Source organism: Bos indicus, chromosome 26, assembly GCF_029378745.1.
Source record: "Bos indicus isolate NIAB-ARS_2022 breed Sahiwal x Tharparkar chromosome 26, NIAB-ARS_B.indTharparkar_mat_pri_1.0, whole genome shotgun sequence".
Taxonomy (NCBI): Eukaryota; Metazoa; Chordata; class Mammalia; order Artiodactyla; family Bovidae; genus Bos; species Bos indicus.
In genome coordinates this window covers 885,961-903,100 of record NC_091785.1, presented here as the reverse complement: position 1 = coordinate 903,100, position 17,140 = coordinate 885,961, and the positions used below count along the sequence as shown (strand labels likewise).

Sequence of the window (17,140 nt, the reverse complement as noted above, 5' to 3'; positions counted from 1 at the left end):
ATTTTTCTCTTATAGTCTATTTCTCCTACTAGGCTGATTCCAAAGATTTCAGACTATGATAGAAAAAAATATTAATACAAAATATTCTACATACTTTTTCATTTCCAATGCATATGCTTCTATTAATATTTTGTCTTAATCATCTTTGACTCCCCAATGATTCCTACAGTTTTTGGTATATAACATGTACTCAAATATTTGGTGAATGAGTAAGTTATTTTCAAACTACCAGGAGTCTGTAAGCTATCACAATTAATGAAAAAAGCTCCAATGCAAAACATTTTAATAGGTGGTCAAATATACAGTTATTAGAATTACCTAAATATGACTTATATAAAAATTGGTATATCACATTAGATGACTCTATAAAAACACAAATCACACATTGACAATGACCCCTGCAGTCCAAGAATACCCCCCTCATCAATAGTACAAATTACACTTTTTAAAAAAAACATTGTTTAGACATTTAAACCAAAGTAACTTTGACTAGACTAAATACATTCATTCATCAAGTACAATAAAGTTAGCATAGTCACTAACAACACGATTTTAGGTGCAATTTCACATGCTTTCATAAATCTTCCAGTTCAGTTCCCACAGTAAAGTGTCTTTGTGCACGCCATTTTCATTTATATATAGGTGCATCATATATCATACTTAAGACTATTTTATTTCATAATTAAATGTGTTAATGTATATTTTAAGTGAATACCAGGCCAAAATTTAACCCCAGTGATGACAAATTTCAACATTTAAAAAAAAAATTCTTTACAGTATATTCTAATTTGTTTAATTGCATGGGTACTATTTCCTCTTACTAAATACTATCAAAATAATTAATAAGAATTTAAATATTAAATCCAAAAACATGGAGATTCCAACCTTCCTAAAATATTAATAAGCATTTTAGTAATATTACCATTTAAATCAAAAAGTAATTTCATATTCATTGCCAAATTAAAATACCTATGATTTGAAGTCAGAGGTCTAAAATACTTGCAGTAAATTGAAAAGTACAATTTTTTAAATGTGCAGTAATTTGCTTGTGAATTTGTAATGGAATGTTTTTCACAGTAATACTATGTTAAAACACTACTCTAAATGACCAGTCTAAGTACACGTACCTTTACCAGCAAGAAAAATTAAGGCCTTTTAATGCTATCAATAATTACAGCTGAACTCAAATGTCAAATAGAGGTTACAATGCTGCAAACTATTATTTTTAACCTCTAACATATTGTTAGTTGCTTCATCTCAACTCAATTACTTATCTTTCCATGAAGTTGAATGTTAGTTAACTATTACCTTTAAATAAGCATTTCTCCATATCTCTATTTTCATTTAGCCCTGAACCCAGTCAATCTAGACAGAATGCTGGAAATGTTAGGGCTTTGTCTGATTGGATCACAACTATATATTCAGGGGTTAAAAATGTTTGTCCCATTTATATTTCTGGATGAACTAAGATGCCTGGCCTCCATAGACAACATTACTTATTTTCCCAAAGCATTGGCAGATAATTGCTACTTCTTCACTTGACCAAATTGACTTTTTTTTTTTTTTTAAATTTAAGTGTAGGCTATGAAGATATTACAGGATGTAAGGAAGGATAACCAAGGCTACAAATATATCAAATCAAGGTTAAAGGCACTGGATAAGGAAGATTATTACAAAGCACTGTAAACAATTTTTAAAGCAAATCAAGTTTTACAGTATCAAATGCCAAACTACTAAGGGCAGATGGTACTGAAATGATGACAATGCCTTAAAATAGTGGACAAAATTTCTATAATTTCACAAATAAAATTTTTTCATTGTTCTACCATTTTTTTTCATCCTACATGTTCTTTAATATTCCAAATCCTAGAAACAAAAGTGTTTTCAGTTGCATGAAATAAGAAAACTGCAACTGAAATATCTCTGAAAATTAATTTTATCTTAAGCTACATTATAAGTTTGATATATATATACATATATATATGGTACAGAGATATGAAGATCATCTTGGAAATCATAAAACAGTAAATTATACTCAATTAAAGTCACGAAAAAAGATCATATTCAGTTGAACACAATCTAAAGCCCCACAACAGCAAATTGTAGTGTAGAGAGGCACAGTAAGTACAATTTCTAGACATATTAAACAAATAATGAATACGGAGTTGAAAATACCACATGCTCCAGTTTAGAGTCATTTAATACACACATTTTCACAACTGTTTCTTGAAAAACTATTTAGATAAAATATTTAGCATTTATCATCAATTTTAAATTTATCTGAATCTATGCAACTTTCATCCATATTAAAATACTGATTACTGTAAATACTTTATTATAAAACTATTATACAATTTAAATTTTTATTAGAGAAATGTATTATTCACTATCCATAATTAAAGTCTTTTTCATGAGTGCATTTCATAAGAAATACACAAAAATCATTATTTTTGATTCCTAGGGAGAAGAAACTATGGTATCCTATTAACCCAAACTATATCCTTATTATTATTTCTTAAACATTTAAATGTTTAAATATGCTTGGTGACTAGTGATCTTTCATCCCCACAGTGGTAAATTTCAGCATAATGTTATATGACTGGACTAGACAATAAAATAATCACATGTAGATAAACGCAAACCAATACTTGTTCTCTTACATGTAAGCTTACCTATAAAGTAACACCAAATAGGCAGTGAATGACAGTGATTAAAAAAAAAATGTAAACAGAATAAAATGTGAATCCCTTCCCTGAAGAACAAAAGATAAAAGTATTTCTGGTTTTATGAAAACAAAACATTATCTATCAAAAAGGTAAGACACTGATTTTACAAATCCATTATTTCTAAATATGGATAAAGAAAATCTGGAACAATAGATTCACATTTTATTGAGCTAAAATGCACAAAAATATGATAATACTTAAATTTATTAATTCATTGTAATAGGTTGATACTATCCCATACTAAAAAGTATCTTGTTAAGATTCAAAATAGTGTTTAATTATCTGAGCTTAAGATCTACTGAATCACTACCCAAGTAACAACAACAACAAAAGTCCACATTGTAGGATGGAAAAAGCAAAACAAAAATTTAAAAGCTATAGCAATACCCATTTAGGCAATAGGCAAACATATGAAGTCCTTATGGAAAATACCTACATTGACCCTAAATAAAAAATATAAAATAATCAAATTTTGCTATAATAAATGCATGTGAATTTTAAAGGTATACAAGCTTAATAAAGTTACTAAGCATAGAATTAATTTCATACTTCTCTGTGCTCAGATGATTGCAAAAGCACATTCAGAGAGAGGGTTGGGAAGGTGAGATAAAACTGTGATATTTTCCTTCACACTAAAAAAGGGTATTTTAATTCTGAGGGGGAAGGAAAGGGAAGAGTCTAACAGTTCACAACTCTAAAACAACTTCCAAGAATATGACAAGACTGTTAACTACTTAAGACATTTTTCTGGTAAATCAAAGTTCAATGAAAACAAACATTTAACATTTTTGCAAATTTAATTTCAAAGTTTTAAATGTTTCTGATAATAACTAGTTTTTTTTAAGGTGGTGAATGTGAAACAGAGATAATACTTACAGATCTACTTTTTCCAAGAAAATTAGCACTGCCCCTTTCATGAAATTAAATTATAATCACTCTCTTGAATATGATATAAAACTGTTTTGAGTAAGAATGAAACAGAAGCATGAATTTAGATATGCACCAAGCTCTGTATGACGTACTAATTTATACATGCTATTTTTGACAACTGAATTTTGTCCTTAACTGCTTATTAGAATTCTGAGAAACACTTTTTAGCAACATACAGTCAATACCACTGCTTAACTAAAAGGGGACATATAAACACATGATAAAAGAAAAACCTCAAAATGAGTTATTTAAAGGGGAAACAAAAAGAGCTTCAATCATCCATCTTTTTGAAGCTACAGAGTAAAAGGCAAGGTACTTTATGGTTTATAAATACTTGTTACAATGTAGTAAATACATATTCCAATTTTCCCATAAATTAAACATTTTAAAAGAAAAATATTTTGTTCGTTGCAAATATCTTCTCTTTTCCCTAACCCTGGCAAGACTAATAAGTGCCCTTAATTTCAAGACTTTTGTTGTTGTTGTTTCTATCCATTTCAATGATCTTTTTCGTGAATTATGTATATAAGTGAAAATGAAAGGAAAAAAATGTGCTTTTGGAATGCAATAATCCTAAATCATTTTACTAAGAAGCACCTTTTGATATGCTGGTTTGAACTTTTAATACAAAACCTAAAGAGTAACTTTTTTCTGTAGAATTTTCTCCAGTTTTAATAACTTCATACATAGCAATACTAAGGATATCAGCCTATGCTTTCTACATTTTTTAAAGTATTCTAATAATGTAATGAGTTATAGATATGGCTCACTATGTCCGGGTAGACAGAGGTTTCATGATAAATGGCTACAGAAAACAAACTAAACTCATTATGATTGAATAATGGTTTGCATTTTGCTTGAGCCAACAGACATTTAAGCCACGTACCACCACATTCCCTGCATAACATTCCTAAGTTTCTTTACTCTTTATAGTTTTCTAATGAACAAATAATTAGTTTTCCTGAGTTAAGATTATAAAAAAGTTAACTCTTCTACCAAAAGTATAAAGACAAAATGTAGACTCACAATACAAATTTTTTACACAGCATTACAAGTGCAGAGTTATTAACTGCTGCTCTTCATTATGATTGCCCCACCCCTTTAAAAGACTGCAGTAAAAGATTCAATTGTCTAATATGCTCTGCAGTACAGTAATTAAATGCTTCAGCCCATAAACATATCCCTCATCTACTGTGTTGCTAGGGAACACATGAGCAAAGTCTATCATTCTCACTTCTACTTCTGCAGTCTCTTGACAACCAGTGGGAAGATGGCAGAAAACTTTTTCCAGTTGGGAAAGTACATTTCCATTTAAACGCTCCTGTGACATGCTTTTCCAACCATTGTCTTGCTCTATATTTTCAACTTTCAACGAAGTCTGACTGTGATGCTTTTTTGAATACATTTTTCTGTGACAAGCATACATTTTGGACAAGCTTTTACCCACTGAAGCTTCTATTTTTCCATTCGCTGTAGAATTTAACACATGAAAGTTATTATTGTACTCCAGTACATCTGTGTCTGAGAGCTGACCTTTGGACAAAAACTTTTCTGCCAAAGTCCTGTCATTCAATTTTGTAGTAGTTGGCTGAGATGAACCTTCATAAACAAACAGTAATGAACTTGCATAAAAGTTAAGCTGCTTTTGGCTTTCAAACCACTGGAGAATTTTCTCAATCTTCTGAATACTGGCAGCAATAGCATCTCTTCTTAAGCAGAATCCATTATGAAAAAAATGGGAGACTCCTATAAAAAGGAAAATACTAGGATTATAATGAAATTATGAAATAACCATCACTTGGGAAGTACTTTCATCTTAGATACAACTCTTAAACTTTCTCCCATCAGCCCCTGCAATTAAGTGAACAGATAAGAATTCCAGTTAAACACAGAATCTTGGAGCTCAACTTAATTTCTGGTGAAGACATTCTTATTAGAAAACATACAAACGACACTTAAGTAAAGCAAAATACCTTATTTAGACAAAAAATTTACTACAGGTAGACTACTAGTTTAGTGCCCTCTATATATATTCTCTTAAGGAATAGGATTCCAAGATTTGCTTCATTTGCTATTATGAGGAATTTTATAGTAAGACTATATGTTTGTTAGAATCATGAACTAATCTAGAACCTAGAGTCAAAGCATAACCATTTTCAATTATGACAACAGTCCATTACCAAAATACCAAATCATAACTGTACTTAATTTTTTATGCTCTCAACAATACTAATTAAACCAGCCTTTCACAAAAGGTGAGCTCACTTTGGAGACTAGCAGTAGTCCAAGTTAAGTATGTTATTCAATACTGAGACTTAATGTTTTAACCTATCATATTAAGCCTCTTTTAAAATTATTTATGCATATTTTATCATATTTGGGAATTCATGGAATTTGATTTTTGCTGTTCCCCTACTTTGGGATAAAAACTGCTAAAAAAATATATTCATATTGGCCTGAGAAATATTTTAATATAGAGCCAATTTGAATGTTATCTTGCTATTGGTTAAGTATACCAAGGCAAATATCAAACATCGTAGATGAGTATTTTGTAAGCATAAACATTTTTTCAACTATTTACACTACTCAACTTCTTCCTCATCCTGGATACAGTTAATAATAAACTTTAACAGAACATTATATCTGGAAATCTGTTATCATTGCTTTTATAATATCTTGGCCATACATATTTTAAAAGTATATATGTTAAGACAGTATTGAGAATTGAATCACAACACCAAAGAAGAACTAAAACTGAAATCACTTTAGAATTATTCTGATTAATTCTATAGTAATAAAAAGCACTGAAGTATGGTTTCTCAATCCTTACCATCCTTTAGAGTTTCTTTTGTTAAGCTTCTTCCATAGTGCTGGTTTTTTGTCTCATAGCTATCAGAATGAACATGATAAACCTGTCAGAAAAAATACTGAATATTAAAAACTAATACTCCTTAACCCTGGGGGTTTTATCCCAGCAATGAAAGGATGGCTAAAGATGGGAAGATCTACTCATATAACTCATTCTAATGGATTTAAGATGAAAAAGAGTCATAGTGTCATATCAATGATGCTGAAAAGGCATTTAGCATATTTATATCCACTACTGACGAAAACTCTCTAAAAAGATAGTTAAGTATTTCCAATATGAAAAAAAATTATCCATTTCAATCTATCAAAAGTTAGTCTCAAGTTTAAAAATGAAATAAGGAAGCATTTGTCTTAAAATAGAAGAAATTTCCACAAAAACTACTCTACCACAATACCTTTTATCATTATTATTACCTAATATTGTTCCAGAGCTTATGCAAATCCAAATAGATTACAAAGAAATAAGAAGCATAATTTGAAAAGGAGGGAAAAAATATTACCCTTTGTACATAATGGTTATATAATTGGAAAAATCAATTTAAAAAGAAACACAAACAATAAAAACCTGAAATGGTGACAGTACAAATTAGTAAATAGAAAATAAGCTTCCATATATACAAACAATTGACTATAAAATGTAAGACTCCACTTATAAATCAAGTTAGGAAATAAAACAAAGGAATAAACAGAAGGCATGAACCTTATGTGCAAAGTACTCATAAGATAAAATGTAAAAGAGATTATACGGAAAAGTGAAAGTGTTAATCGCTCAGTTATGTCCCACTCTTTGAGACCCCTATGGACTGTGGCCTTCCAGGCTCCTTTGCCCATGGGATCTCCCAGGCAAGAATACTGGAGTGGGTTAGACAGGGAGGCCTGGTGTGCTGCAGTCCATGGGGTCTCAAACAGTCGGACACGACTAAGCAACTGAATTAAAACTAAACACAGCAGAATGATTACTAAGATCAAGAAAATAAACACATGCACCACTTCATACAGTTAACTAATTTTTAGTGTGTATGTAAGATCCACTCTCAGCCAATTTCAAGAATATTGTATTATTAACTGGTGACACTACTGGTAAAGAACCCACCTGCCAATACAGGAGACATAAGAGACACAGCTACAATCCCTGGATCAAAAAGATCCCCTGGAGGAGGAGATGGCAACCCACTCCAATATTTTTGCCTGGAGAATCCCATGGACAGAGGAGCCTGGCAGGCTACAGTCCACAGGGTCGCAAAGAGTCGGACAAAACTGAAGCGACTTAGCACACTTGTAGTCACTATGGTATACATTAACTTATAAGAATTTATCTTATAACTCAAAGTTTGTATCTTCTGATCTCATTTCTCCCTTCCCCAAGTCCCTGGAAAGCCCCATTGCATTTTCTGTTTTTATGAAATTAGCTTTGTCTTTTGAGTTTCTGTTTTTGACTACATATGTAAGTGCCACCACATACTATCTGTCTTTTTTTGGTTTATTGCATAGTTTCATCCATGTTGTTGCAAATGGCAGGACTTCCTTCTTTATAATTGCTGAATAATATTCCACTGTGTAAAGAACCACACCTTCTATGTCCATAAATCTGTAGACGAACACTTAGGTTGCTCCCAGATAGGTTGTTTCCACATCTTGGCTATTGTGTATAATGCTGCAATGAACACAGGAGTAGAGATATCTCTTCAGGATAATAATTCTATTAAAACATATTATAGAATTAAAAACATATGAGAAGCCTGTATGTGACCATGGTATTTTAAACCAGTAGAAAAAGATGGATGATTATTAAATGGTATTAGTATCATTAAGTGGGGATCTGGAAAAAAATAAGTTGCATTTATAACTTATACTAAATTATTAATAATAATCCAAATACATCAAAGATCAAAATGAACAGAATAAAATGCCTTCCCATCTCAAGATGGCAGAATCCTTGAATAACTGGTAACTAGGGAAGGCATTTCCAACTAAAACTCAATCTACCACATACAATACGCTTTTTAAAATGTTGATAGTGTTTTTGCCATTCAAAAATCAAAAGACCAACAGAAAAAAAAAGGTATTTGAAATGTATCTGATGAACAAAGAGCATGTTTACTCATGGGAAAATGAACAATGGATCTGAAGAGTTCACTGAAATCAGGTCTCAAACACACCAGGAACACAGACTATCCCCAAATTGTGGCAACCAAAAGTATCTCCAGACACTGCCGAATGACTCCCTGGGAAATTAAACTGCCCCTGGTTCAAACCATCTACTTCTGCTTTATTGACGATGCCAAAGCTTTTGACTGTGTGAATCACAACAAACTGTGCAAAATTCTTAAAGAGATGGGAATACCAGACCACTTGACCTGCCTCCTGAGAAATCTGTATGCAGGTCAAGAAACAATAGTTAGAATGCTGCAATAGTCGCATGCCGTAGTTCATGGGATTGCAGAGTTGGACATGACTGAGCGACTGAACTGAACTGGTTCAAAATCACTGCTCTGTATCAAGCAGATTGCCAATATCTACCACAATTATAAATGCATACAAGCTCAATTCCCCTCTAGGCACTTATTCCATAAATACCCTAGCACACTGGTGAAATAAGGAAGGTCTCCAGTCATTCATTTCTAACATTATTCGTAACAGCAAAAGACTGGAAACAAGTCAAAGATCCATTACAGACAGCTGGTAATGCCACTATGGAAAAATCTCCATGATACATTAAACAGAAAAAAAGCAAGATACAGAACAGTGTTCAAAGTAGATGGTTTCGCAATATAGGAACAAATATCTCTGGAAGCATACATTGGTGAGGGAAAAAAAAATCACTATTAATTATGTTAATATAATTATATCCCCACGCAGGATATATAATATATCCTGTGTGGGGAGGGTGACTTCTCGCAGTATATGTTTCTATACTTTTTGGCATCTGAACCATACAGTGATGTATTTCATCAATTTTTAATTAAATATTTTTAAGAAGCATTAAGAATACATTGCTTTAGAAACTGGTATTTTATAACTTTCAGTATGATATGGCTACTTACTGTCTATCTCAAATGCTTCACTTTATTCAAAAAATCCAAATAGAACTGTGTTCTTTTTACATACACTTAGCAGCCTATTTAAAGAAAGACAATTTATCTTGAACAAAGTGTTACTATGAACAGAAGAAAAACACTTTATATATATATGCCAAAATTACATTTGACTACAGGAAAAATTATTTTTATAAGGACAGTTAATCATATCCAGAAAGTGATTTTTTAAAAAGTACTCATGTTCTCTATGCCCAGAAATACGTGTAAAAGAGGACTTTCAAAATGACAGAGGTATTAGCTAATACTATATGGCAATAAGATGGCAATATATAAATTTATCAAATCAACACGCTGTACAGCTCAAACATACACAATGTCATGTGTCACTTATCTTGCAATAAGAAGATGAAATTGAGAAAATAATGTGATTAAATTAAATACAAAAATAAATGAGAAGAATTTTCAAATACCCAGTCATGTAAACTACCAACGGCTGCTGCTGCTGCTAAGTAGCTTCAGTCGTGTCCGACTCTTTGCGACCCCATGGACTGCAGCCTAGCAGGCTCCTCCGCCCATGGGATTTTCCAGGCAAGAGTACTGGAGTGGGTTTCCATTGCCTTCTCCAAAACTACCAACTAGGAAATGTTTATAGAATCCCCAGAAAAGGATTCTCAAAACTTCACCATTCTACTATCCAGGGATGTATTTTCTGAGCATAAATTTCACATATTTAAAAAAAAAAAAATTCACATATGAAAAATCTAGATTTCATCTACAGATTAAAGCTAACTAGTTTCAGTGAGACTCCTTTATTTATATTCTCTCTTTCTCTATTTACTTAATTTCATTTATTCATTTATTTTTTACTGAGGTATAGTTGATTTACAATGTTGTATTCATTTCAGGCATGTCTGTTTACTTCTACTTTACTAGTTAAAGCTAGAACATAAAGAGATCTGAGAATTTCTCCAATCTCAACCCATTACCCAGTCTTGATCAGTTACAAAGACATTGGTAAATCAAAAGTTAACAGTGCCACCTTGAAAATATCGATACAGGTAACAAAAAAGATACTTAATTGTTTTTAAAGGAAAGGTAACCTGGAAGACATGAGGAAGGGAAGAAAATGACAAGTATAAATCAACTAAAATCTTGAATTATATGTTTTAAAGAAATTTCAAGTGAATTTCTACAAATGGTATTTCATTATTTGCAGTTAATATTTTAAGTGTTAGTCTCTCAGTCATGTCTGACTCTTTGCAACCCCAAGGACTGTAGCCCAATAGGTTTCTCTGTCCACAGAATTCTCCAGGTAAGAATACTGGAGTGGTTAGCCATTCTCTTCTTCAGGAGATCTTCCCCACCCAGAAATTGAACCCACATCTCCTGCATTGCAGGCTGATTCTTTACTGCCTGAGCCAACAGAGAAGTCCGATAAATATAATAATCCCACAGTTATACAGCACATGTTTAAAAAGTCAATATAAAACTGGAAAATTAAACAACCATTGATTCACTTAATAGTTGACCACTAAGGACGCTACTTGAAAAAGGCAGAAAGTCCCAAAGCAAGCTGCTGATATATTTACTTCTCTCAAGTCTCATACTTTAAGCTAAAATACACTCCACCTGCCTATATATAATATGCTCGTTACATAAACTTACAGCCACCTTTCATGAACTAGTTAAAAAAATGCTCTGCTTCTTGATTTTCTACCTATTTTCCCTGTTGCCAGTTCAAAATACTATATTTTCCAAAGTCACTCTATACTCCTCCTCTCTTGACTGCTTTGCTCTTATAGCTCCTATTATGTTTCTTTTTTGTTACAAATTATCTTAATATATCTTTTGTTATTAAATCAAAGTGAGTCTTATCATCTATACCATCTTGGGATCAAGGAGATAACAGTATAATTGTTGACAGTCATTTAAAAACAAGGAATTCCTGGGACTTCCCTGGCAGTCCAGTGCTTAAGATTCTATGCTGCCAATGCAGAGGGCATGGGTTTGATTCCTGGTCAGGGAACTAAGATCCCACATGCTGCACAGTGCAACCAAAAGATTTAATTAATTAATTTCTGGAATTTATGTATTTGTATAAATAAATTATGTATTTGTATAAATAAATTCCTTTAAATGTAATAAATTCCTATAAATATATTTATATGTATAAATTCCTTATATTTATATAAGAAATAATTATATATAATTCAGTTCTGTTCAGTCACTCAGTCATGTCTCACTGTTTCCGACCCCATGGACTACAGCACACCAGGCCTCCCTGTCCATCATCAACTCCCAGAGTTCACCCAAACTCATGTCCATCGAGTTGGTGATGCCATCCAGCCATCTCATCCTCTGTGGTCCCCCTTCTCCTCCTGCCCTCAATCCCTCCCAGCATCAGGGTCTTTTCCAGAGTCAGTTCTTCATATCAGGTGGCCAAAGTATTGGAGCTTTAGCATTAGACCTTCCTTCCAATGAACATGCAGGACTGATTTTTCCTTTAGGATGGGCTGGTTTGATCTTGCAGTCCAAGGGACTCTCAAGAGTCTTCTCCAACACCACTGTTCAAAAGCATCATTTTTCGGCACTCAATTTTTTTCATAGTCCAACTCTCATATCCATACATGACTATTGGAAAAACCACAGCTTTGACTATACAGACCTTTGTTGGCATATAATTAATTAAATATAAGGAATTCCTAAATTGGCATTTTCTTCTGCCCACCAAACCTCTTCCTATTTACTGGTTAAATATAACAGAAAAACAATTTAAAACTGATATATTTGGTAAACTTCAGTATATTCAGTGAGGGTTGGTTTTGGGATTTTTGTTTTGTTTTGTTTTTTAATTTAAATTAGGCATGATTGTCTTGGAGGAAAATTTTTTGAATCTGGAACACTGATTCTAAAATTATCCAACTCTATCTTTAGTATTAATCTATAAACCCATTGTGATTGAAAAGTTTAATAAATTTGCCAAACGCTAAGGAAACAACTATCTGAAAAAAAAATCTTAATAGAACTCACACTAAAATTCAAGTTATATCTCCCAATTTTAACATTCTAGACTTACATAAGTCATTCATTATTTCACACTGCAATCATATCCTTTCTCAGATAAGCAAACTATATGTAATTATAAACTGTTGACTACTATACAAAGGAAAGCCATGAGAATAAAATTAGGAGAACTCAAATTACAGATTCAACATAATTCCTACCCAAAATCCCAGGTAGACACTTGCTTGCAGAAACTGACAGACTGATCCTAAAATTCACAAGGAAGTTGAAGGGTCCCTAGGTAGTCCAAACAATCTTGGAAAAGAACAAAGTTGGAAGTCTAACAATTCCTAGTTTCAAAAGTTATTCCAAAGCTACATTAATCAAGACAGTATGGTTTTTGGGAATTCCCTGGTGGTCCAGTGGTTAGCACTCAGTGCTTTCACTGACATGGGCCAGAGTTCAATCTCTGATCAGGGAACTAAGATCTAGCAAGCCATGTGGTATAGCCAAACAAAACAAAACAAAACAAAACAAAACAAAAAAACAGACAGGGTAATTCTGAGAAAATACCTGCTGCAAATCAACGTATCTGGTAAAGGGTTAACACTCAAAACATATAAAGAAGTCAGACAATTTGATAGGAAAAACTAACAAGTGTTGTTGAGAATATGAAGGAAAGGGAAACCTTGAGTACTACTAGTAGGAATGTAAACTGGTACAGCCACTATAAAAAACAGTATGAAAGTTCCTCAAAAACTTAAGAAATACCATTATACACCCAAGAAAAAGAAAACACATATCCTGGCACTACACAAACTACCTGTTCACTGCAGCATGATTCACAATAGCCTAATTGTGATATAAAACAATTTAACTGTACATCAATGAATGAAAGGATAAAGATGTGGTATGTACAGGCACACCTCATTTTATTGCACTTCATAGACACTGTGTAAACCTTCAGAGTATAGAAACCTTCAAAACTGAAAGTTTATAGCAACCTTACATTGAACAAGTCTATCAGAGCCATTTTTTCCAACAGCATTTGCCTCAGTTCATGTCTCTGTGTCACATCTGGTAATTCTCGCAATATTTCAAACTTTTTCATTATTACTGTATTGTTATGTTAGCTGTGATCGGTGATCTTTGATATTACTATTATAATTGTTTTGGCATTTCTTTAGCAATAAAGTATTTTTAAATTAAGTCACATCCATTTTTTTATACATAATGCTTTTGCATACTTAGATTATAGTACAGTGTAAACAAAATTTTCATATGCACTGAGAAACTAAAAATTATGACTTATTTTATTGTAATATCTGCTTTATTGTTGAACCCATGGTATCTCCAAGGTATGCCTGTACATAAACAACAGATTATTCAGTCATTAAGAAGAAGGAAATCTACTATCTGGAGTAACACAGATGAACCTTAAGGGCATTATGCTAAGTGAACTAAGACAAAGACAAATATTGCACATCTTCGCTTACACATGGGAATCTGAAAAACAAACCAGACTCATAGAAACAAGAGAGTAGAAAGTGGTAAAGTTTACCAAGGACTGGGAGGGGAAATACAAAGAGGTTAGTATTCACTTTCCAACTATAAGATTAAAGTCTGAGAATCTAATGTAAAATATGGTGACACATCAATAATACTACTGCATAACTGAAATCTGCTAAGAGGGTAGAAATAAAAGGTAAATATGTGAGGTGAAAGATGTGTTAATAAACTAAATGAGTGAATCCTTCTACAATGTGTATGTATTTCAAATCACCACAATGTATACTTTAAATATCTTGTGTAAATGATACCTCAAATAAAGCTGAAAAAGAAAAAAAAAAAGACTGTGGTTCTTCCATAAAGATAGACAATATGAATCAACAGAAGAGAATTCAGAGTCCAGAAATGCACTCTCATTTATGGTCAACTTATTTCAACAAGTATGTCCAGAGCACTCAATGAGGGAAAAAATGGTCTTCTCAACAAATGGTGCTGGGATAACTAGATACACATACGCAAAAGAGAAAGGTTGACCCCATCCTCAAACCACACACAAAAAACTAACTTAAAATATACATATATCTCAATGTAACAGTTAAAAACTATAGAAGAAATATAGGAGTAAATATTCATGACTTTAGGTTAGGCAATGGTTTTTCAGTCATGAAACAAAGAGCACAAACAACAAAAGGCAAAATTAAATTAGACTTCAAAATTAAAAATATCTGTACTCCAAAGGTATTATCAAAAAAGTGAAAAAACAACCCACAGAAAAAAATAAACCAAATTAAAAGTGAACAAAGGACCAGAATAGACATTTCTCCAAAGAAGACATGCACATGGGTCAATAAGCACATGAAAAGAGGCTCAATTCCATGAGCCATTAGGGAAATGCAAATAAAAACCAGAATGAGATACCACTTCATACCCACTAGAATAACTTATAAAAAAAGAAGAGAGACAGAATAACAAGGTTTGGGCTTTGGGTAACAATGCAGAGAAACTGAAACTCCTATATATCATTGGTAGAAATATAAAATGGTGCAACAACTTTGGAAAACACTTTGGCAGTTTCTTTAAAATTTTAATTTAATCATGGCATTCACTAGTCTCAAATTCAGGAACTACATACCTTAAAAAACATATGTACGTAACAACTTGTACATGAATGTTCATAACAACATTATTAATGACAGCCCCAAAGTGGAAACAACCCAAAGTTGATCAATGAACCCATGGATAAACAAAATGTGGTATATCCATACAAAAACAAAAAATAAAATACAGATTTGTGCTAACAACATGGACGAACTGTGAAAACATTATGAAAGAAGCCAGTCACAAAAGACTACATATTGTATTACATCATTCCCTTTATATGAAATGTCCAGAAGAGGCAAAGCTATACAGTCAGAAAGTAGACTAGAGCTGTCTATGGCTGGTGAGTTGGAAGGAAATAAGTGACTGCTGATGTGTATAGCTTTTCTTTTTAGGTGATGAAAATGTTCTACAGTTGAATATGTTGATGGCTGCCCAACTCTATGAGTATACTAAACCAATGAACTGCTACTTTAAATGAGTGAATTGAATGGTGGGTAAATCGTATCTCAATAAAAATGTTATTAAAAAATACAAACAGAAGAACCTCTGTTTGTCTGGGGAGATAACACAGAGAGAGCAAAATCAGGCAGTGTCTTATTTATTTCTACATATATTTCTACATATATTCTACATATATATTCTACATATATTTCTACATATATATTCTAAATAAATAAGGCAGTGCCTTATTTATTTCTATATATAGACACACACACACACATATATAAAGGCAATGGAAACCAACTGAAAAATTTTTAAGCTGGGGAATGTCAAAATTAGATATACATTTTAAAACATTCGGAGAACAGACCAGAAGAGAATAAAACTGAAATCGAGAGGTAAGATACTTGTCTAGAGAAGAGTAATTTTGAAAATGGGACTAGGTGCTTGAAAATTAAGATCAACAAAATTGATGGATGGCTTTGAGAGATGATGGTACTAAAAGGTTTCTCCTTCATAAAACTGGATGTATGATAATGTCATTCACTGAGACGGAGAATAACAGAGATTTGCTGTTACTGCTTTGGTTGTTATTTTGCAAGAGGGATATAAGTCAGTTTTTTACATGTTAGTCCTAGATGTCTTTAAGTTATCCAAGTAAAATGTTGAATAGGTTAGCTATATAGATTAGGAGATCAAAGAAAAACCAGAGGCTAGATATGTACGTTCAGGAGTTATCAATATAAGTGAAACTGAATCAATGAGATAAAGGACACTACTTGAGAAGAAACAGAAGGCAGTAAATGGAACTAAGTGGAATACCTCAATATTTAAAGAACAAAGAAATGAGCTGGCAAAAAAAGACTGCAAAGTGCTCTTAGGGAAAAAACAGGAGAGACTGCAGTGTTATGGACACAAAAAGGAATGTTTCAAGGACATAGTCATGTTGAAGACTGCTTTTAAAAGTGAAGTAAGATGAATAATGAAAAATGCCATTTGAATTTAGTGACACAGAGATGTCATTAGGGACCTTCATGAGGCACCAGTCTGGTGGCATGATGAAGCTAAAGCCAGATTAAAATGGGTTAAAGAATACAGCATGGGAAGTAAGGCAACAGTAACAAATATAACAAGTTTGGGTACAAAGGGGAAGCATTTAAATTCACTGCTGAAGAACAGAGCAGGATAAAAGTGGGTTTTGATTTTTTTCTTTTTCAATTGAGAGTGATTTGAACATTATTTGAAACAAAAAGGAAAAACAACTAAAGAGAGACCAAAGTTGAAGATAAAACAAAACTAAAATAAAATAACGAGAATCAAGAATATTAGGTTCAGAAGAGGCGGAAGAGAAATGCAATCCAGAGAGAAAAGGGAAGGGCTGCCTCTGACAGGAGAATGGAAAATTCTTCAATGTAGGGAGGAATAACGAGGAAATGAAAGTATATGCAGGTTAGATGTGTATGTCTGTTAGCAGGAAATTAAAGGAAACCCTGTATAATGGCTTATTTTTTCTGAAGCAGAAGC

At 32.5% G+C, this 17,140-nt stretch overlaps 2 protein-coding genes across 7 annotated transcripts in view; one reads left to right on the top strand and one right to left on the bottom strand.

The window, feature by feature from the left end:
* Positions 1-17,140, top strand: part of CISD1 (CDGSH iron sulfur domain 1) — a 324,421-nt gene that overhangs the window by 250,290 nt on the left and 56,991 nt on the right. The gene's annotated exons all lie outside the window — the stretch shown is intronic.
* Positions 267-17,140, bottom strand: part of IPMK (inositol polyphosphate multikinase) — a 54,473-nt gene continuing 37,599 nt past the window's right edge. For all 6 annotated transcript variants that reach the window (XM_070780412.1, XM_070780411.1, XM_070780413.1 and 3 more), the window contains 2 exons: positions 6,487-6,568; positions 267-5,402 (listed from right to left, as the gene is read on the bottom strand). In XM_070780412.1, the coding sequence (XP_070636513.1) occupies positions 4,780-5,402; positions 6,487-6,568 (705 nt within the window). In that variant the 3' untranslated portion in view covers positions 267-4,779. The remainder of the gene's footprint in view (positions 5,403-6,486; positions 6,569-17,140) is intronic.